The 22,891-nt window shown below is 58.8% G+C and overlaps 1 protein-coding gene across 2 annotated transcripts; it reads right to left on the bottom strand.

Annotated features, from left to right (window-relative positions):
* Nucleotides 1–878: 878 nt before the first annotated feature.
* PDGFA (platelet derived growth factor subunit A) lies at nt 879–22,818 on the bottom strand. Of its 2 annotated transcripts, XM_026447232.1 has the most exons (7): nt 22,276–22,818; nt 20,718–20,814; nt 15,624–15,728; nt 14,319–14,506; nt 4,695–4,821; nt 4,015–4,083; nt 879–2,159 (listed from the first exon to the last, which is right to left on the bottom strand). In XM_026447232.1, the coding sequence occupies exons 1-6, from the start codon at nt 22,336–22,338 to the stop codon at nt 4,028–4,030; spliced, it is 636 nt and encodes a 211-aa protein (XP_026303017.1). In that variant the 5' UTR covers nt 22,339–22,818; the 3' UTR covers nt 879–2,159; nt 4,015–4,027. The 2 variants fall into 2 exon arrangements, with proteins under 2 accessions (XP_026303017.1, XP_026303018.1); XM_026447233.1 differs by lacking the exon at nt 4,015–4,083 and having other exon boundaries at nt 22,276–22,798.
* Nucleotides 22,819–22,891: the final 73 nt, after the last annotated feature.

Here is a 22,891-nt window from a genome sequence, read left to right as displayed (position 1 = left end):
GGAAGGAGGCCTGAGTTCCCACCTCTACTGCTACCTCGGCCACCCCTGGGCTCGAGACCTATGGAATTCTTACGGAATTCTCTCTTCCCCAACAGCACACCTGGCTTTTCTGCCCCATCACTTTAATGGACACAGTGTTACACCAGACGACTTTACACAAAAAAGAAAAACGGAGCATTGTCACTAGCATCTCACGGAAACAAATATATGTTACATTGTCACACGTCACATCCAACGCACATTCCTGGGCAAGGTGCTGTAACCAGTGCAGAGCTGGACAGCAGCCCACAGGCCCAGGCAGGGCCCCAGCAGGCGTCCAAGGAACAGGAACCAGGTTGCAACCACCTGGCCCTGCACTTCCCCTCCAGCCTCCAGGCTGCCCTGATGAGGCTGAAAACAGCACCACGAAGATAAGCTGTTGAAGACAATCCTTCATAAGAACCTTCCAACAGCACATGGACAACAGATGCCAGCCAGCCGCCAGTCCACAGATGGTCCACGGAGAACGTGGGGTCAAGATTGAAAGCGACCTCGATGGTTTGTCTCGTGGGCCTGGAGGTGGTGGAGGGGCCAGCCCGGGCAAGGTATGGTGGGCGCTGCACGTGGACACACCAGGTCAGGTGGGCTCCCTTCTTGGATGAAACTCTTCATGGTCTTCTGGCTACTCTGACGCTCCTCATCCACTCTAGAGTGTGGAGCCTGGAGGATGCCCTTGGCCTAACCCCCGTAGGTGCTAAACCATGGAGGCAGGTCCAGGGACCCCACCCAGAAAGCTCTGACCTCCGTTTCCACCCAACAAAACACCGCATGACCTGGCAACCACGGTCTAGAATCAGTGCTAGAAAAACGTACCACAAAATGCTTCTCACGTCCATGGGTTTTGTTGGTGGTTTTTTTAATTTTGGATCAACAAAAAAAGAACATAGCAGGCTCTCAGGTATATAAAACAGGTAATATTAGGTAAACATACAAACTTCACCTTTACAAAAAAACAAACCACACACACACATTTCTGTTAATACACGTAAAGCACAATATCTTACCAAAAATAAAGAATTTGGGTTCTGTCCAAACACTGGCAGCAAAGGGAGTGACCGCCACCACGGCACCAGGGCACATCGACAACACAGATAGAAGCGGCAATGCATCTCATGTGCCGCGCGGGGAACACAGCATTCTAGGTATACACTGCGGGGAACAAGGTGTCACTCAGCCACAAACAGGGGCTCTGGGGCAGGTGCCGCAGGGACGGCATACGATTGGTTGACGCATAGTTCTTTCAAAATGGCTTAAATTAAAAAATAAAGCAGGGTAAGGGAGAAACACAAAGCCAGAAACATTTAGGAAATGATGCATAGGTAGGTATACCATGTTTATTTTAATACATCTCATTAGTTTGCATCTTGCTAGGAAAAATACCGTCGCACTGTCCTGACAGTTACAGCAGCCTGTGTGTTATCGGTGTAAATGTCATCCAAGAGATAATCAAAAAAAAAAAAAAAAAAAAAAAGCAAGCCAAAGAGAAAAAAGGAAAGCTTAATAATCACTTTATGGTGTTAAAAAAAAAAAAAAAAAAAAAAATTCCACTTAAGGCTCTCAGGAAGGTTTCTGTATGGGCTTAAATACTACAGCGAGGAGGTGTGGTTTCTAAAGTTCGCGTGGCGGTTTCCAAGACATTCCTGCTTCCTGCGTGCCCCTGCAGAGCCCGCCAGCACCCCTCTGGAGTCGTTCCCAAAGCAGGCTCTGCATCCTCGGCAAAAAAGCACCTGTGACCACCCGGACAGAAATCCAGTCTGCTGAGACCTCTGCACTTCCATCCCACGGGAGCGACCCTCCATCTCGTCGAGTTTAGATATTTTTATGAGTCCGTTTTGTTTTTGTCATGTTTTGTGGTTTTGTTTTCTCTCTCTCTCTCTCTCTTTTTGACAAGGAAGCTTCTTACTGCTTCACCGAGTGCTACAATACTTGCTTTGATGTCACATTAAACAAATGTGCACTGTCTCTTTGTTCTCCCGAGTGTTCTCGGACACAGTTTTTCACGGAGGAGAACAAAGACCGCACACTGGCAATAAAGCACCGTACATAGTAGGTTCAGGAATGTAACACGCCATGTACATCCGTGTCCCAGGAAAGGGCTGCGGCTCATCCTCACCTCACATCTGCAGGGAGAAGGGAAAGACAGACACTGAGACCACCGACCAAGTGAACCATCCAGCACACACATCACTGCATAGGAAGCAAACAGGGTGAAAACATTTAACCCAATCAGGGGTACACATGGATTTCAAGTTTTCATGAAATTTCCAGAATCACATTTGCCACATTAGCCATGTTGCAGTACCCTGACAGGAATTGGGATTAGGCTCCCAGCATCTCACAGGACATGTCTAGAGACCAAGCCCCATTCTTCCATTGTACAGATGGGGGAAACTGAGGCCAAGAATGGTTCATTTGCCCTTCTCCCTGCCTTCCTTTCTTCCAGCCTAGGGCTTTGATGTGATTTCTGGAGCTCTGGCAGCCACCTTGGCCCATGAGACAATCCTGAGGATGGAGGCCACCAGCCAGACAGAAGAGTCTGCACCTAGGCAGACCTATGCTGATTCTTTAAGAACAACTCTTCCACATCCTATGTTGCTGCTCCTTCGCACACTCCAACACTTGGGCCACCTATAGGCTGAGCATGAGTGCCAGCCAGGCATGGGACAACAGGAGTGCCAGCCTCTCACCATGGGGTCTGTCACCAGCAGGCCCATGGAGGCCAGAGCCTAACGCTCTGTAGAAAAAGGACCTGCAGGCAGGCGCGAAACCACCCATCACACCACACTTTGGGCAAATGAAGCCAAGGCTGGCTGACCAACAGTCCTGGACTACTTCAAAGACCCGCCCAAGTGGATACTTTCCTCCCAAGAGGCTCCTCATGAATGGGCCTCACCCGCAGGCCCAAGTCCCACATTGCAAACAGGAGCCAGGGTTCTCAGACACCCTATCTCTGAGAGCCTCCTCTCTTCTAAAGAAACTATTTGCTTTGGCCGCCATGGAGTCCCACGTGCCAGAAGGAGGAACCAGGCCAGACAGGGCTCCAACTTTCCCAAGCCAGGCGGGCCAATGCCAAGGACCAGGAAGGCTTGAAACTGCCTCCTCTGTGATGACAGCGAGTGCCTAGGTCCCATTTCCATCTGGGAAGTGACGTGTGTTGCTAGGAGACATTTCCCAAGCTCCCTTGCAGTGGAGGGATGGCAGCTGAGAAAAACACAAAAGTCGCTGGGTGGAATTTCCAGGATCGCTCTCTAAGGGTGTTATTTTGCCCTTTTCCCCCCTCACTCCTTCTTCCAGCCTGGAGCACAGATGTGGTTTCTGGAGCTTTCGCAGCCACCTTGGGCCACGAGGCAACTGCAGATGGATGCCACTAGCCAAACAGAAGGGAGACCCTGATGATACCTCAAGACTACCCTCCCTGCTCTGCAATCCCACCTTTAGATGAAAGTCATGAAGCTCGACCTTATCTCAGTCCCTGTGCTGTCTGGCGTCACTAGGAGCCAAATGCAATTTCCAGCACAGGAGCCAACAGCCCTGCGCATTTATAAAGGATTTCCAGATATATTCAGCCTCCAACAGTCCTCATCTGTAATCTCCGTTAAGCCTCAGTTTTTTCATCTGTCAAATGGGGTGGGTGATCCCAGAGTGGTCAGGCGGTCAGAGCTGCCCCACCGCTGCTCAGGTCGCCCAACACATTCTATTCATGTGCAATGCTCCTGTGTCCCCAATCAACGACAAAGAGAAGGACAAAGCTGGAGGCAGGCTCCCAGAGTGGGAGTGAGCCGCGGGCCAGGGCGTACTGCGAGGCAGGAGCAGACGGGGAGCAAGGAGACCCAAGCCGAGCAGACACCATGAAGGCCAATCAGGGCCACGTCCCCGCCGCACCCGGCGAGCCAGGAAGCGTGATTTGCTGGTGTGATCAGTTGGTTGCACTTCCCCGCCCTGCAGGACTCAGCGTGTCCGGCGGACAGGTCCTACCTGGTTGGCTGCTTTAGGTGGGTTTTAACCTTTTTCTTTTCCGTTTTTTACCTGACTCCCTAGGCCTTCCTGTTAACAAAAGGGCACGGCGGTGAGTGGGCCAAGGGATGGCCGTCGGGGTGAAGAACTGAAGCAACAAATACCTACGGTGTTTATCTTTCCAGAAGAGAAGGCCAGCACCCTGGCATGCAGAAACTTCTCAGTCCCCTCGTGCTCCCAGGGCCCAGACACAGCAGGGCACAGAGGCCATTCTGCTCCTGGGTGGAGTCCGCCCGGTGGGGTGAAGGAGAGACCCCAGCCAGCCAGGGCAGCTGTAGTCCTTGAACCTGCTCCTCCCGCCCATCCCGGCAGGGGCCCTTCTTCAGATTCTTCTCATCTCAGCCCCGTGGTCCACTGATGAGTTGGGCATCTTATGCACTCCCAGCCCCTCTCAGCGAGGCCTGAACCTCCTCTCCTGTCAGTGCCGCGGCTTGGGCTGCCCTCCCCACCGGACACCTGCAGGCATGGGATCTGCCTCCTCAGCAGGCATTTGGCCCAGGAGCAGGCCAACAAGTCCTTCAACAGCAGCCCAGATGCACACAGTAGTGAGCATCGCGCTCCAGGGGGTCACCTAACACCCCAAAAGCAAGGCTCCGAGGATCTGTTCTCGAACACCAATGCCAACAAAGGCAGCCACTCACCCGTGTCCTCTTCCCGATAATCCGGATTCAGGCTGGTGGTTGCGCAGGCGCACTCCAAATGCTCCTCTAACCTCACCTGGACTTCTTTTAATTTTGGTTTCTTCCTGACGTATTCCACCTTGGCCACCTGCCCAACAGAACACAGCCCAGCCATGAATGCCTGCATGGAGCTTCAGACATCACGACGTGCTGGGAGCCAGGGACAGGCTGGGAGGGAGGAGAGAGCAGCCTGACCTCTGACCTCCTCCCAGGAATGCTACCTTGTGGTGGGGAGTGTAGGAGTACCAGGTGAAGAACCTACAAGCTGCAGTGCAGCTTTTTGTGTGTGTGTTTTAGTTTTTTTGAGTAGGGTCTCACCCTGTCACCCAGGCCAATCATAGCTCTCTGCAGCCTTGCACTCTTGGGCTCAAATGATCCTTCCACCTCAGCCTCCCACCTGTAAACACGGGCCACCATGCCCAGCTAATTTTAAATTTTTTTTTTTCTGGTAGAGATGAGATCTCGCTATGTTGCCGAGGTTGATGTTGAACTCCTGGACTCAAGTGATCCTCCTGCCTCAGCCTCCCAAAGTGCTGGAATTTCAAGCGAGAGCCACCACACCTGGCGTTTGAGCATGGCATTTTGTAGATTCATCCTATTTTTGTTTAAAATAAACCCAAAGGTTCACGTGTGCCTGGGGGTTCTGAAGGATGCACACTGCTAAGGTATGGGAGCTTGGGGGTTCTGGGGTGCAGGCGGCCAGGAAAAGCGTTTGCTTGTGTGTGGATGTGCAGCTGGAAAATGTTTTCAAATGATCATGTTGTTATTAAATACATTTTAAAAGCCAGGCTGAGCATGGTGGCTCACGCCTGTAATCCCAGCACTTTGGAAGGCCAAGGCAGGAGGATCACTTATCTCCAGGGGTTCAGGACCAGCCTGGGCAACACAGTAAGAGCCTGTCTCTAAAAACAATTTAAAAATTAGCGAGCCATGGTGGCACCTGTAGTCCCAGCCTACTCAGGAGGCTGAGGTTGGAGGATCACTTGAGACCAGGAGTTTGAGGCTGCAGTGAGCTGTGATCATACCACTGCACTCCAGCCTGGGCGATACACCAAGACCCTATCTCTATTAATTAAAAAAAAATGTAAAGCCATGGCCTAGGAATGGGGGGTTCGTGGCTGTATCCTAGCCCGAGGTTGTTGTGGACTTGAGAGTCCACATGATAATCCCAGCTGCTGGCCTGATGAGGGCCCCACCTCCCTGCCAGCCCCCAGGCAGCAGGGCCAGCAGACCCACAACCGGGGTCCCCTCATGGCTCCCCCAGGTCCGAGGCTCTCCTTGGGCTCAGAGAGGCCTGACCTCGGAAACCAGGGCCAGGAACCCTGGGCCATCACTGAGGCTCCACAAGATGAACCGGAAGGAGCACAGGCTGGCGGGCTGTGGCTGTCAGGCACAGGCAGCTCAAAAACGAACCAGACCTCAGCGGGGTGTCCCTCTTCAGACTGGACTCTGCCTGTCTGCGAGCCACACCTGCCCTTAATTCTCCAGGCAGTATGTTGTGGTTCTACAACATAGGGGTCCTGCCTCCACAGCCCCTTCCCGGAGGAGCTGAAGGCAGACAATGGCCCAGTCCAGGCCAGAGAGGGGAGCTTCAGGCATTCAACAAGGGAGGCAAGAAACACACACACACACACGCACACATGCATAATGCACACACAAGCCCCATCATGGGAACACAACTCCACCCCACACACACACCTGTATAATGTACACACATACCCTGTCATGGGGAGGCAACTCCACCCCCCACACACATTCATGCAGGCATAATGTACACATGGGCCCCGTTATGGGAATCTTACTACACACACGCCTGGCATCAACAGACCCCTAATGCACGGCCAGGGACCGCGTGAGTCGAGCACCGGCTCTCCCAGCCCAAACCCCAGCACTCATGCCATCCTCCCGACCGCCCTATAAGGAGGCACGACTGGTACCTCCATTCATAGAAGAAGAAACTGAGGCACAGGCAAGCCCTAACTAAACCTGTCCCTAACTGCTAAGCTGTCCCACCTGCCCCCTGGGGCACATGCCAGGGAACAGCCACCACCTTCCTGCCCTCCCAGGCCCTGGGGAGCTGAGCACCCAGCAGGTGCCCCATCTGTACCCACGGAACCAGCCCTGCCGCATACAGGGTCTAAGTCCAAGAACAGCCCCCACTTCACCCCTCACGGTTCATGGGGAAACTGAGGCTAGAAAGGAAACAGAGGCCGGGTCACCTCCTGAGCACAGGGGCGTGGGGGAATGCACGCTGCTGGGTGAATGAGGAGGCCTCAGCACAAGGTCAGATGCCCCCAGCTCAGTGGCCCTGCCTCCCAGGCGGTCAGGAGGGTAAAGGAGGCAGGAGGGGAATGTTTCCCAACCTTCTTCAGGGGGCGGGGTGGGGGACTCTGGAGACTGGGCATCAGCAGGACCCCCAGGCAGAAGGTCAGCTCTGCACCCTGGGACCAGGCAGGCTCCGAAGGTAAGCCGGGCCCTAAGGCACTGGGGACCAGGCTTGTCCCAGGCTGAGTTAATGGTTAACCCACAGTGCAAAGGGTGCCTGCAGGCGTGTGAAGTGGTCTGGCCTGCCTGGGGCATGAACAGACAGCCAAGTATGAGCTCAGCAGGTGCAGGGCGTGGGACGCCTGGGGTCAGGAGCCAGCTCAGAAACAGGACCTGGCCTGGGAGGTTTCGCTACGTCACAAAGCGTGAGAGAAAGCGGCCGGGACACCGCCGCTTCCTGGATGGGGCTCCGTTCCGTTCGGGAGGCCTCAGACCAGTCCCCCAACTCCCACGGCAATCTGCCCCTTTCCCCAGGACAGAATCCTCCAGAGAGAGGCTTCCGCAGCTGTGCACACACTTCCACCTCCCATCCGTAAAAGGGAAGCCGATCACACCCCCTCAGGGGTTGAGCAATAAATGAGGCTGCACACGCAGAAGCCCCCAGAACTGAGGACAAAGCCAACCTTCAGGAGTGGGCTGTCACTGACGTCTATTCTAACACAGAGCCTCGAAACCAACCCGCCCCCTGGTCCCCAAGCTCAGCACAGTACCACCCCCCACCCACCACAGGCAGAGAGCGGGTCTAGAGTCACGCCCCTATTGAGGGCCCGGGGTGGGAGAGGCCCAGCCTGAGGATGAACTGCAGCAAAGCCTCAAGAGGAGCAGCAGGGCCGCCTGGGACCTCAGCCACCCCCAGCCCTCCAAGCGTATCCTTAGCCCTCCCTGAGTCAAGAACTGCCAGGTAGTAAGTAACGAGGGATCCCAGTGCACAAAACCAGACCCAGCCCCCTCCTGCCTCGGCAGGGGCCGAGCTCCTTCCTCCCCTCCCCTGGAGGCCCTGGACACAGGTCCCAGCAGGTGGAACAGCACCAGCCTCACATCCTGCCACCTCCCGGGCTCGAAGCACCCCTACTCTGCTGCTCCCACCCACCCTCAGCCTCTGCAGGGGCAGCCAAGTGAGGCATGCGGCAGGTGGGCTCTGAAATCTGGGTTCGTGGGGATGGGCTCGGGCAGGGCGCCCTGTTCTGCTCCTGGCCCTAACCCTCCGGGTGGCACAGCCTCTTTGGTCAACAAGCAGCCTCACCTAGTTCCCTCGGCAGGGCAGATACCAGGGCCTGGCTCGGCAGAGACCGCAGGCCCATCTGGCCAGACACCAGATGCCCAGGCGAGGGGCAGGCTCACTCTCATCCACTCAAGATAGCCAGCCGCCGCAGGTATGTGGGCTCCCAGGACACAGCAGAAATGCCGCCCCTCTGGGCACCGTGCGAAAGGCACACGGCACGGCCGCTCGTCTGGGAACCCACCGTCTCCTCAGACAAGCCCATTTTTATCAAACAAAAACAAACAGCGATTTACGATTGCACCTGTTTCTGAGTATGCCAGGATTCTGGGCTGTTCCACCACCTCTGTCTGGCCAGGAAATAGCTGCATTTTTCTCCCAAGAACACAAAATGAATATCGGATTCTCACAAAAACCTCCTCCATAAAAGAAGGCCAAGTCCAAAGAACAGAGACCACGATGTCCTCAGGACTCCCACGGTAGGTGGCCCGGCCCCCAGACCCCAAGCCGGAGCCCAAGTGATGGGGGTGGGGGGTCTCCATGTCCCTCCCCTTTTTCCATCCCAGAGATGTGGGCTGCACCTTAGCACACCAGACATTCCAATTCCCCACAGCTGAGTTCACCTGCATCGTAAGCCGCCCCACCGCAACACTCCCGGCGCGAACTCACCCGAGACTGTAACGCAGCGATGCTGTCACCCCTCTAGACCTGGGATGCCGAGTCCCTGCTGCCACAAAGCCCAGAGGCTGCAGACACCCCCTGAGGAGGGCTTGGGACAGTCACTCCCTGCAGGGGATCCCACCCCCACTCCAGCTTATGTCCTGACCCTTTCAAAGCTTCAAGACAGAGTATCAGCCATGAAAGACACCTGACTGGACCGCACACGCCCGTCACTGTAACCCTCACAGCCACCCTGTGAGGACGCCATCGTGGTCCATGTTAGAGATGAGAACACACAGCACAGACAAGGGAAGCCCCAAGCCCAGGGTCACACAGTGTTGAATCTCCATTCCTAGCCTGCACTCCTCCTCACCTCTTTCACAGAAAGGAAGTCTAAACTCCAAAAGAGCAGAGCCCTGGCCCCATCGCCCCACAGCCCAACCTGGGGGTCTCTCAACAGAGACTCAGAATGTCACTCAAACCAGATGCTGACTTGGGTCATGAGGATCCCAGCCGGGTGTAGTGGCCCACGCCTGTAATCCCAGCACTTTGGGAGGCCGAGGCGGGCAGATTACCTAAGGTCAGGAGTTCGAGACCGGCCTGACCAACATGGCAAAACTCCATCTCCACTAAAAAATACAAAAAATAGCCCGGCATGGTGACGTGTGCCTGTAATCCCAGCTATTCGAGAGGCTGAGGCAGGAGAATCACCTGAACCCAGGAGGCAGAGGTTGCAGTGAGCTGAGATCGGGCCACTGCACTCCAGCCTGGGCAACAAGTGAGACTCTGTCTTTAAAAACGAAAACAAAAAAAATCCCTCAAATCGGGCGTGGAGGAGGTTCATACCTGTGATCCCAGGAATTTGACACCAGCCTGGCCAACAAAGTAAGATCCAGTCTTTATAAAAAAAAAAAAAAAAGAAGAAGATCCTTCCTCCTTCAGCACCGCCCCCACATCCACTAAGAATGGAAGCAATGCCCAGGCCTCAAGCTCGTGTAAGAGGCCCCTGCCCAGCCTGGCTCAAGAGGACCCCAACTCCGCCCACCTAGAGACTCCTGCACCAGACCCCAGAGAGTGGACAGAGGCGTGGCTGGGAGCTTCTCACCCAGAACACCCCAGCCACTCCGTTCCAGGGAGCAGAGGCCCATCCCGAGCAACAGGTGAGCACACACCTGGAAGCCTCCAGCCCAGCAAGGGCTCAGAGTCAGCTCCGTCCCGGCTAGACCCCTGCAGCCCTCGGGCTGGCATCTCATCCCCATGGTCCACGTCCAGGCCCACACTCCTGTCCTACCCCCGAGGCTTGGGTCTGGGGGAAGAGTTGGGCGTCCAGGGACCAAGAGCTGACTGTGTCAGGCAGAGTGCAAGGAAACGCCCACCCAGCTGGGGACCCCGGCCAGTCTCTCCCCGAGGCTGCCAGTCAGTCACATCCTGGTGATCCCAGCAGGGCCTGTGCCGGGCAGTGACCACTCCCGGCTTCACTACCATCTTCTAACAAGACACCTCTGAATGTTGACTGGAAGGGCATAAAAAATGGAAACGGGATGTGCCACGCCCAGCCTGGGTGGACAGACTGTGAGGGCCCCTCCCGGTCAGCCCCAACCCCGCTGACCTTAGCTGACCCCATGCCCACTCACAGGCATGTAGGCTGAGGCTCTGGGGCCCATCTCCTTCTCACCAGGTTGACAGCCACCTCCATCCGCAGGGGCAGGACCAGCCTCCTGGCTCAGCCTCCACAGTGGGCCTCCTGTTTCCTCCCACCTTTGTCCCCTCAGCCAGAGCCCCGTGTCCGGAGCCGGATGGGTGGGCAGGGAGAAGACGCCTCCCAGAAGTGGGAACATGAGGGGGACCTGGGTCTGAGGAGGTGGGGACTGGGCCGCCCAGCTCTGCTGCAGGACACAGCCCTGAGGTCTTAGGACACCCTGTTCCCGCTTGGGCTGACCAGGACCCTGTCCCACCAGATGAGACCCAGAGGCAGAGCCCTAGTCCCGGCTCCACCACTGCACAGAGCAAAGCAGGGGTCACTCCTGGAGAGGGAGTGACCCCTCTCATCTCCAATGTTGCACCGGCCAGAGGGTGCTGGAAGCCTCTAGACCCCACCCAGCCTGCTCAGGGGGCCGGGGGAGGGAGGCAGCACGGCCCTGTAAGACCAAGCCCTCCTATCCTCACCCCATGACGAGCCAGGGCGGGAAGGGTGAGGCCTGCCCAAGGCTGAGCCATGGGCTGAGAGCCTCTCTCCACACCTCCAAGGCTCCCCCAACACCCAGAACTGACATGAGAATCTCTAATAAGAACAAGACCACAGGTATCCCGGACTCAGAGCCCACAAGGGCCTCCAACATATAACTTGGGAGGATGCCGAGGCCCACAGAAAGGCAGAGGCTGTGCCCCAGGGAGGCACACAGGACAGAGGAGACGGTGCTGGGCTCACGGCCGGGGGACCCAGAGGCCCGAGTCAGGCCCTCCCCTCCCCTCCTTCCCTGACCCTCTGGCAGTAAATATCCTCTAAGGACAGAAGAGTGCCCCAGACAAGCACCCGCAGGGCCCTGGGAAAAACGGGGCTTCAAAAGGGGAGCGTGTGGCCTTGGAGATCCCGGGGAGTAAGATGTGGAATCTGCTTACTCAATACCCAGGCACCTCGGAGGACCAAGTCCCCAGAGGCCAAGATAATTCCCAGTTATGGGTCTAAAGTGCCTGGTCGTGTGACGAGGAAACGGCCCGACTGGCTGCAAAGTCCTTCGTGGAGAACCTTCTCCCCCTGCCCCATCTCCCTCCAGGGCCTGGAGTCACAACAGTGGGGGGTGGGGGATGTGAAATAATTCTTTTCTAAAGTCAAAGAATGGTTACTAATGTTAACCCCAAAACTGAAATCTTCAAACATAATTTCAGTGACCCCACATTCCAGGAAGAGCAGGCTCAGTGGTCACCACATCCTCAGCTGACTTGAGCCCAGGGGGTCCAGACCAGGCTGGGCAACACAGCGAGATCCCCAACTTTACAAAGAATTTTAAAATTAGCCAGGCGTGGTGGCGTGTACCTGTTGTACTCAGGCGGCTTAAGTGGGAGGATAGCTTCCGCCTGGGAGTCTGAGGCTGCAGCAAACCGTGATCACACCACCATACTCCAGCCTGGGCAACAGAGCAAGACCACGTGTCAAAAAAAGAAAAAAAATCCTCAGGGCCAGGAGGCTCCGAGTCAAAGCAACAGCCTCCTGGACTAGGGAGGCCGCACCCGCCTGCGCCCGCTGCTCAAACGCGTGGGTCTCACAGGTCAGGTGGCAGCATTAACAGCACTTTAAACCAACTGAAGACAGTTTCCAGGGAGAGGAGCCCTAAGAGAGCCACCCCCCCCAAGATGGGAGCCCTAGGGAGGTGCCAGGCCTCACAGAAGCCAGAAGATACCTTAGACACTCGCCCTGCAACCCCGTCCCCAAAACTGGAGACTGATGCCCCAACAGGTAGGAAACCTCCCTTGCAAACAGGACGGCAGCAGCCCCCGGCTCTCTCAGAAGGGCCAGGCCCTGCCTCAGACCCATTGCACACAGGAGGAGAACACGCAGGCCAAAGCCAGCCCACCCAAGGCGCTGTATCCCGCAGGTCTCCGGGCACACTTCCCTGAACGCAGGGAGAAGAGGCCCAGCCATGCGGCCCTGGCCCCAGGACCTCAGCAACCAAAGAAGACCGTCAGCAAGTTCACCCAGGTGCTGCTCCTCCCCCAGCACAACCCCAGGGAGGAAGGCCCTGCTGTGGCAGGAACGCCAATGCCCCCAGGCTTCTTACGCTGAAATCCCAGTTCAAGGGGATGGCATTAGGAGGCGGGTGTCTTAGGGAAGGCATTAAGTCCTTTTTTTTTTCTTAGAGATAGAGTCTTGCTCTGTTGTCCAGGCTGGAATGCAGGGACTCCATCACAGCTCACTGCAGCCTCAACCTCCTGGCTACGTTCTAAGACACTGAGACTGCACCGGTGCACCGAGGCTGCACTGGTTTGCTGCAGCCTCAGACTCCCAGACTAAAGCTGTCCTCCCACCTAACCCGCCCGAGTACGACAGGTGCACGCCACCACGCCTGGCTGGTTTTCAAATTCTTTGTAGAGTCGGGGATCTCGCTGTGTTGCCCAGCCTGGTCTGGACCCCCTGGGTTCAAGTCGGCTGAGGATTTGGTGACCCTGACCCTCCCACCTCAGCCTCCAGAGTAGCTGGGACCACAGGCACGTGCCACCACGCCCGGATAATTTTTGTATTTTTTGTAGAGACGGGGTCCTGCCATGTTACCCAGGCTGGTCTTGAACTCCTGGGCTCAGCGATCCTCCAGCCTCAGCCATCCACAGTGGCTGGGACTACAGGTGTGAGCCACCTCGCCTGGCCTGATTAGGTTCTAGGGGTGGAGGCTTCATGAATGCAATCAGTGCCTTAGAAAGCAGCCTAGGGAGCTCGTTCACCCCGCCCCTCACACTGAGGGCCCAGCGAGAAGGCGTCATCTACGAACCCAGAAAACACGGCCCCAGCAGAGAGAGTCTGCCGGCGCCCTGATCTTGGACTTCCAGCCTCCAGAACTTTGAGAAATACTTTTGTTGCTAATCAGCTCCTAGTGGATGGAATTCTGCTAAAGCAGCCTGAAAAAGACAGGCACCATCCCCAACTTAACGAAAGCGGGGCTCACCCTGGGATTCTGCAGAGGGAAGTCCGCTATCTGGCCTCGAGCCCACCCCAAGCACTCCCTCTCTTTCTCCTGGGCTGCTCTAGTGGGGAAGCCGGGGGACCCTCCAAAGGTCAGGCACTTCCAGAGGCAATGCAGGCTCTGAATACCCACCCCCGACTCCTCCTGCCACGCACCACGGCCCCCACTGAAGAGCCTGCAGAGGACTCTCCAGGTGCCGGGGACGCCAGACAGCTTCCGGCTAAGCAGCTCGACACTTTGCAAGGCCCAAAACAGCCCCCGCACTGTGGCCTAGAGCGTGGAAAGGAGGTCAGACTCATCCCCAGAGCATCAGAGTGGAAGGCCCGGCCGGCCCTGTCTTTCCCACACGCCCAGGTGCTCCTTCTCCTCCCTGGGCCTCAGTGTACCTGCCAGGGAGATGGGAGCGCAGCCGTGCACCCCCCACCAGCCATGCCAGGAGCACCTTGTGGCCACCTGGGAGGGACCCTGGCTGCCTGGTAGGGGAGGCCCTTGGGCTGGGGTGGGGAGGGAAGGGCCAGGCTCACCTTGACACTGCGGTGGTGGGTGCGTGAGGGACCCTGGCTGCCTGGTAGGGGCGGCCCTCGGGCTGGGATGGGGAGGGAGGGGCCGGGCTCACCTTGACGCTGAGGTGGTGGGTGCGTGAGGGACCCTGGCTGCCTGGTAGGGGCGGCCCTTGGGCTGGGGTGGGGAGGCAGGGGCCAGGCTCACCTTGACGCTGCGGTGGTGGATGCGTGAGGGCTGGCACTTGACACTGCTTGTGTTGCAGCAGCCCGTGCAGCGCTTCACCTCCACACACGGGGGCCAGATCAGGAAGTTGGCGGACGTGGGGTCAACCTGACTCCGAGGAATCTCGTAAATGACCGTCCTGGTCTTGCAGACAGCAGGGACAGCTTCCTCTGCAATGGCGGGGACACAGTGAGCAGGGACTGGCCTCTGCGACCACCGCCCCACCCCAGGGCTGGGGCGGCTCCAGCTGGGCCTGGAGGGCAACCAGGGTGTGCCACAGGCCAGGATTCCTCCTAGGCAGCAGAGGCTGAGCTGGGAGCAGAGGCTCAGGGGCTGGGTGGGCAGGAGCACCACACATCCAAAGGAGCCCAGCCCGGTGCCTGCAGGCTGGAGGAACCTGGACAGGTGGGGCCAGTGACTGGGGGGGGGGCAGAGCGGGACTTAGCAGAGAATCCTACAGCACTCGCTGGGGTGCTCTGGCCTTCAAGACTGGTCTGAAGGGTGCAAAATGCAGACCCCCACAGCAAATGTCACCTGGGGAGGGCCTGCTTGCATCAGCTGGGACCAGCCACCCACACATCACACTTTAAGGTGGAAGATACAAAATCCATCCCCATGGAGGAAACCACAGCTCAGAGACGGGGTCCACCTGCTCAGGGCCACAGAGCAATGAACAGCACCAGGGCTCAAACCCATCAGGTGGGACCCCAGAGGACGTGGGACTGGGGTAGAAAGCAGCGACTGGCCCAGGAACCTCCCAAACCTGCTAGTTCCTCCTCAGGGGGCTGGAGGGCCATGGGGCTGCCCTGTGAGAAGGGACAAAATATCCCCCAAATGGATGTGGGGGTGGAGCCGTGGAGCCAGGCGTGAGTGGGGCGGGGCATGCAGGGTGTGGCGAGGGCGTCCGGGGCACACGCGTCCCCACCAGTTCAGCAGCCGGTGCGGGAGCACAGTGCCCACACTGCGAAATTAAGCACGACCACGTTTCCAGCAAGGCTCCTAGGGACAGGCCCCAACAAGACGGAGCACTTAAGGAATTTATGATGGCTTTTCTCCCCTGGAAGTTCTCTTGGCCCAGACCAGGACTCCAGAAGGAGCAGGCGGGCTGGGGCAGGAGACACCCCCGAAGGAGGGAGGCCTCGGGAGAGGCCAGAGCCAGAGGCACCAGGGCCAGGCCTATTTTAGGGAGGAGGGAATGGGTCGCTCGCCTGAGGCCACTGCGTTGGGAGAGCCAGCAGCTCCTCCCCACCCGGCCCTGCCCTGCCGATGGCGGCCTCCTCCACTCACCAATGCTTCTCTTCCTTCGAATGGGCAGGGGCCGCTTCTCAGCTGCATGCTTGGTGGCGTGGACCCCGTGAACTCTCAGGCTGGTGTCCAAAGAATCCTCACTCCCTGCAGGTGGAAGGAGAGCACCGTGACTGCTCCAGGCCTGTGCGCTGTGCCCTGGGCCTGTCCAGCCACACTCCCCACAGACCAGCTTCGGGAGCCACTGGGGAACAGGCACCTGGCAGCACAGCCCCCCACAGCTCCCTGCCATGAGGGGCAGGGGGCCCCCTGGGAGAACCGTGATTCCCACCAGGGCTTTTCAGATATGCAGGAGACGAAACGCCTGAAACTGTGGAAAACGCCCAATTAGCACAGAGAGCCCCAAACGCAGGGGCCGGCGACGAAGCTGAGGGCCCTTTGGGGAAGAGGCTGCAGACAGTCTCTCCTCTGGTGCCTCCTCCGAGGTAGCCCAGGTGAGGGCTGCTCCGGGTCAGGAGGGGCTTGAGGCTGCCCAGCTCAGTGCACCTCTCCAAGGGGCACAGGGCTAAGCCAGGCCCCACCTCTGTCTGGGGGCCGGAGCAAAGGAGAAGCAGAGGCCGCTGAGATTTCTGCAGGTGCCTGTACGTCTCCCTCCCTCCCCCTCACTGAAGCACTCCCCGAACAAGTGGCCTAACCTCTGAGGGGCACTGGAAACAGCCAGACTGGGCTGTGGGCCAGACCCCACTCATTCCTGAAATGAGTCTACTCTAGGGCCAGCGGCCGTAAGGAGAGGCAGGAGGGCACGTGGCCTCTCGTGGAGCCCACACCGAGGAGTCCCGCAGCCTGACAGAGGGAGGCGGCCTGCGGAAAGGGGTTGAGAGAAGCTGGCATCTGCCAGCCGTGTTTACAGTGAGGCGGCCAGGTGCAGGTGGGGCAGTGGCCCAGAGCCAAGACCAGCACTGACCGGGGAGCAGAACTGAGAACCCTATCCCCGTCGCCCCACCCAGTGCACACACCACCCCATTCACAGGTGCTGATGGCTACGGCAGACAGGCTGGGGGAGTCTTAGGTCTCTCCGATTCCTGCAGCAGGGAGAGGACCCACAGTCCTGCCCATGGATACTGCCTGCACCTGGACACCGTGGGTGGCTCTGGGTCTCCTTGACTTGGCCCCCTGGTCCCAGCTTGGGGGGTCTCTTCCCATCTCCCTCCATCCTGCCTCTCTAGCATATAACCAAGGGAGAACAGGCGCCGAGACAGTGAGCCTCACAGCCAGGGTGCCCCAGAGGCACAGAGATCTCCCCACCCCCTCCTGGGAAGCTTGGGACCTCCCAGTCACCAGCCCAGACAGCTAATGGGCTCTGCACCTCCTGCGTTCAGGACTAGCAGCCCGAAGTGTCTCTTCCCAGCCCACTGAGGCATCCGTGAGCGTCCGCAAACCAACTGGAGACACCTCAGCTTCCTCCGCACCCCGAGAGGAGCCTGAGACCCGCAGATTTAAAATTAAGTCCCGCAAACCTCACAGGAGGTGGCAGGCAAAGATGAAGCCCGCCCAGAGCCCAACTTTTTACCGAAAGTGACTCAATGTTCCAATGACACTAATTTTTTTTTTGAGGCTCAAAATAAGATCAGAACAGAACGACTCACGCAGTAGGAATTTCCCATCAACCAACTGTTACAAGCAGCACTTCTTTTCATGAAAAAGTGACACTTCTGAGTCACATCCTGGTGGTGCCCATCTTGCCATGGCCTAAACCAAAGAGCAACCGGTCCACTCGCCACTCGTAGGAGAAAATTCTATCGTAACACCCGCTCCCGTTTTCCGATGCCTTGCGATAGCCACGTTTGCATCGGCCGGCCACTTTACCAACGACAGTTTCTGTGTGTGCGGTGGGTGCTATCACTTCTTTACATCCGAGGAAACTGAGGCCCAGAGAAATATAACAAGACAAAGAGGAGTGGCTCACAGGAGCCTCTGTCTTCTGCGTCCACAGCACATGGGCCCTCTAGCCCTGGCTTAATAAACAGAGAAGATGGCAGTCCTGCTAGTTCACTGACCCCGAGAAAACCTGAGCTGGAGAATTTCTTGAGACAAGGGACAGAAGGGGAACTGCTCCCAGTCTAACAAGCCCACTGTCTGCCCCCAGCTCGAGATGCCAAGAGTGGACCATGCTCACCAAAGCTGCCCTTCCGATCTACTGGCTGAGACATGGCTCAGGGCAGCAGCCGCCCACAGCTCAGCAAACACAGCTCCCAGCAGCCCAGGACCAGGCCCAGGTGGCCTGGCCGGCAAGAATCACTCCTAAAACTGCTCCCAGGACAGCTAATAAGGAGGTTTTCCCTTTTGTCTTTTAGGCACAGATGTCCCAATGACAACTCCAGGACAGGGAGAATCTCCCAACCACCCATCCTGGTCTGACTGGCCCGAGATGGGGATGGGGATATTTACGTTATCAGCCGCTCGATGAACCACGGGCAGCGGGCCAGACTGCTTTGGGGAACAAAACGCCTCAGCTGCCACTGCACACGCGACAAACAGGCCCTAAACGCCGGCTGCCGGTCATTAAAAGACCACATGCTGGCCTCCGGCTCTAAAAGCCACAGGTGAAAAACCTTCACTCTTCTCTCCAGCACACCCTCCGAATGAAATGCTCCGGCTCCGGGAGGATGGCGAGGAATGTCACTACCCCTGCTCCTCCAGCCACAGCCAAGGAGCGGCCAAGCCCCCAGACAGTGCCTGGCTCAGTTTCCTTAACTGTACAATGGGACGTAGGCTGCATGCTGGGAGGAGCCAAATGCCAGTCACAAAGCCCCACCCACCTGGAGGAGGAGTCAGCATAGCTGGGGCGCACACCTGGGATTCCTCCAGGCCTCTTTCTACTTCCTACAAAACATCAGCCTGGAAGGGTTATAAAGGAACCCCGAGGGAAAGTTCATTACATTGCGTTTCTCCAGCCCCTTCCTCCTGAACCCTACACTGTCCCCTGCTCCTAAGACACCAGAAGCACCTCTGGATCAAACAGGGAGTACAGGACCCGGAGGGACGCTCACCCCACGAGAAATGACCTCAACCAGTTTACAACCCTCCCTACGAGAGAGAACCTGAGTTAAGGAAAAGGCACCCCCTACAAGCTGGAGAAGCAGCCGTTGCCTCTCCTGTCCGCAGGCGAGAGACTGTGGGTCCCTCCGGTTCCATTTCCAGCCACACCTGGGGAGGGGACTGAACAGGACAAAGGAGGCCCCGCTGTGTTACAAAAGGTCCCCCACCAGGGGCAAGGCTGGGGGCAAGAGAGGAGGTAGATGCCACCCCCATATTCTCACACCCAAAGCCTCCCAGACACTAGGAGAATCCTATTCAGACCCCAAAACCTCTCACAAGACAGGAGGGCTGAGATCCGCACTCTCTGCCTTCCCTGGGGCAGGAGGAAAGAGCTCCAGGCACATGGCTGCAGGGGGAATTTGAAATCGACTAGGAGGACTAGCTTAGGGCATCCTTGTTTTTTTCTGTTTGGACCCTACAACCTAGAAGCCCCCGGGTCAGGAATGCCATCAGCATACACCACGGAGCTGCAATGCTAAAGGCGATAATGGGTGGGGGTGGAGGAGGCGGGGCGCCAAGACCAGAATAAGAATAGTCCCAGCAGAAACTGAATGGCCCATTTCCCTGCGGCTTCCAAAGCCAGTCCCACGAGGAGGCCCAGTTCTTCACAAGCCCCCCTTCTGCTAGCACACCCCCCCCCTCCCCGCCAAAAAGCCCTGAAACCTTCTCCAGGAAGCAGCCCCCACCCCCCCACTTTTCCAAACCCATCCAGGACCAGCGAGATTCAGGCAAGGGCTCCCCCCCCACAAACCAGAGCCAAATCCCTTTCCCCAGAGTTACCCATGGAGGGACTCTGGTCAAAATCCCCCCGCCCAGCTGTGCTCTCGGAGTGAAACTCTACCGCCCCCGCCCCCGATAAGGATCAGCCCAGGGATTTCCTGGGTCAAGAAACTACAGAAACCATCGGCCTTGTTAGAAAATGGTTTTGGCATGAAACGAAAATAGTTCATGCCTCTCCACCACCATAATTAGGTACAAATTTCCAAATGACTAGACCATGTGATTTCACTTAATCCCTCCATGCCCCCCCCCCTTTTCAGCGTCCTTTGCAGGGAAAGAAAAATCTTCATGTCATATAAATTCTTCCAATTCTGCGGCCTTTAGTTACTCTTTTCAACAAGTGTATCGCAGACCCCCTTTTTAAACCAGGTTAAGGCTCAGATTGGAGTTCCCAGGCCGAGTGCGCATTTTGAAAAGGGCGCCACAAAGGCCTGGAAGAGAGATCTCGCCTTCTAGGAAGGGGGCTCTCTAGCCCTGAGGGGGCGGGCGGCCACCCTACACCCTCGCCCCTCCCACCCACCCGTGGTCCCCCCGGGGTGAGAAGCCCCTTTAACTCTTGCCAACCCACGTCCAACTCCGCAGCTGACATTCGCTCCAAAACTCTGTGCTTGCAAATAAACTGTGTTCTCTACTGGCCGGGCCCCAGGGCCCGAGGGTGAGCCGCAAAAATAGCCCCAGGCAGCAGATGCGTCTACGGCTTTTTATTGGGTCGTGAAAACAGTAAGACACCGGCTTCTGCAACCACAGAGGCCCAGCCCTGCGGCAAGAACGCGGTACCAGCTCGCAGGGATTACAAAGGGGCCGGGCTCTGACCCGGGGGCCGGCCCCGCCCGCCCGTCGGACCGGGAGCTGCGCCTGTCCTTGGGGCCTCACTCCGCGGGCTGCCCGCCCGGCGCACGGGCCAGGGCTCAGCGCCCAGGGTCTGGGCCGGATCCCGCCGCTCCTCCGGCCGGAGGGCAGGCGCGGGGCCCGCACACCTGACGGGGGCCGCGGCTGAACTTTGTATGACACACGCGGCGTTTTCCTTAAAGGCGAAAACAATCCTGGGGCGAGCGAGCAGCCTTCGGCCGCCGCTGGGAGAGAAAGTGGAGACTGGAAGAGAAACTCCTGACTCATCCGCCCGGGCGCTTATGGCCGGGGATTGGATTCTGACCTTTCGGTGCGCTCCTGCGCGGCGCCCCGCCCGGCCCCAGCTCGGGGCGCACAGGCCGCCCGCCCGCGCCCTCCCCGCGCGCCGAGGGAAGGGGCGCGATTTACCTACGGAGTCTATCTCCAGGAGTCGCTGGAGGTCCCGGATGCTGTGGATCTGACTGTGCGCCAGCCTCTCGATCACCTCGCGGGGGATCTCGGCTTCCTGCAAGCAGAGGCCACACGGTCAGTGCCCGCGGCCCCGACCCCGCCGGCACGCGCCCCCGGCCGCCAGGAGTGCCGCCGCCCCGGGCCCGAGGACACCCCGCGAGCGCCGGCCGCAGTCCCCGCCCCAGCCCCCGCGGAGCCCTCGCCCCAGCCCTGGAACCAGAAGCCGGGGGTGGGGCTGGAAGAGACCCCAAATTCTCCACCCCATCCATGTTCCGCCCTTTGCAAAATCAAAGCCTCCCTCCCTTTATATTTTCAGACAAAAGCCCCCGCACTCCGGCCCCTCCGCCCGGGGTGTCAGTTACAGAAGGTCTGGGGGCAGCGAGGGGGCCGAGAGTTTCTGATTTAATAGTGAGATCAACATCTAGAAAGATCAAGTTAAAATGCGTCACGGGTCGGTGAGAGTCACGGCAGCCCTAACACTTTAATCCAGGCAGGGCTTAAATTTCACGCCCCGGAATCCCGGGCCGAACCCGTGGAGAGGTCTCTCCGTCTCACAAACACACGCACGCGCGCGCAGACACACACACGCGCACACACATCTCACACACTCGCCCCACCCCGGGCTCCGGCCCAGCCGCGGCCCTAGCGCCGACTAAGACGCCCAAATCCAGCCGGCGGCTGGGAGAAGAAACCTCCAGGGAAAGCGAGAGAGGGTTAAACTTCCACCTCGCACAGCTCTCCGGGCCCTGCGGGGACCACCCTCACCTCTGGCCTCCCCCACTCCCCTCCCCGATTTTTAAGGAGAGTCGGGGGTCGCTGGAGAGCCTGAAGCACTAAGTTCCCACGACGGGGGCTGCGGAAAGTCATGCATCACAGCAAAGCTCCCGGGGATGGGGATGAGGATGGGGGGGCGGGGACGCCGCGGTGGGAGGGTGCGGACGCCTGGCCCGGCCCCAGCTCGCCTGGCTCAGCCACCTGTAAGCAGGCCCGGGCGGGCGGGACTGCGCCGGCCCTGCGCCCCGCCGGGCTTGGGGACTGGGAACCGGGGGCTGCGGCTTGGCGCTGCCTACCCTGCCCGGCCAGGGGCTTCCGCAACAGCCGCCCCTACCTGTTTATCAGCCGCCCTTCTCTCCTCCCCAGGCTTCGCCGGCTCACACACACACACACACACACATACACACACCCCCTTCCCCACCCCCCGCACCCCGCTGCTGCAGCGCCCGCTGCGCCCCAGCTCCCCTTCCCCGGAGAGGACCCTAAGCCCCCCGAAGTTTCTCCCCACTCGTCCTCCTCGCTGTTCTCAGTCCCCCCAAGGCAGAGCAAGCGACGCAACACGCTGGAAACTCCCCACACACACTTAGGCATGGCAGAAAATAGAAACCAGTTGGGAAAATTTAAACATCGACCACCCTAGCAGAAACCAAAACGCTCTCTGCAGAGCCCGCGGCGCCCCAGCCAGCGGGGGGTGTGCGCCGGAGGAGCCGGCGCAGGGACGGGGCGCGGGGGCGGCACCAACCTCGGCCAAAGCATGGGCGAGGTATCCGCAGCCGAGGAGCAGCAGGCAAGCCCAGGTCCTCATCGCGTCCCGAGGCGCTGGCGGCTCGGCGGAGAGGCGAGGCCGCGGGGCGGGCGCTCCAGCCGGGCTCCTGTGGCGGCGAAATTCAGTACCATCCCTTAGGGAGCGCGGCCCGGAGGAGGGTGGCGCGGGGAGCACGGAGCTTGCGGAGCGCGCCCGGCGCGAGCAGTGAGTGCAGAGAGGCAGGCAGCGCCAGCCAGGAGGAGGAGAAACAGGGAGTGCGCGCCCGCCGCGCGGGGAGCCTCCTGGGCCGCCGGGTAGGGGGTGGGGACGGAAGGGGCGGAGGGCGGGGGCTGGGCTTCTTCCTCGGTGCGTTCCCGGTGCTGGCCGCCGCCGCGCTCGCTCCCCGGCGCTGGCTTCAGGAGCGACCCGGCCGGTAATTCTGCATATTTGCGGGCATCAGCCCCGAGAAGAACTCCGGAGGGAAGCTGGGGCCGCCGCCGCCGCTGCCACCACCACCGATCACCTGTCCGGACGCCTGGCCCGGCCCCGGCTGCGAGCGGCCCTGCGCGCCCACTGCCGGCCCCGCGCTCGCCTCCGGCCTCCTCTCGCAGCC

The sequence above is a fragment of the Piliocolobus tephrosceles genome, chromosome 8, assembly GCF_002776525.5.
Source record: "Piliocolobus tephrosceles isolate RC106 chromosome 8, ASM277652v3, whole genome shotgun sequence".
Taxonomy (NCBI): Eukaryota; Metazoa; Chordata; class Mammalia; order Primates; family Cercopithecidae; genus Piliocolobus; species Piliocolobus tephrosceles.
The sequence above is the reverse complement of the archived record's forward strand: the minus strand, read 5'-3'. Positions and strand labels throughout refer to the sequence as shown.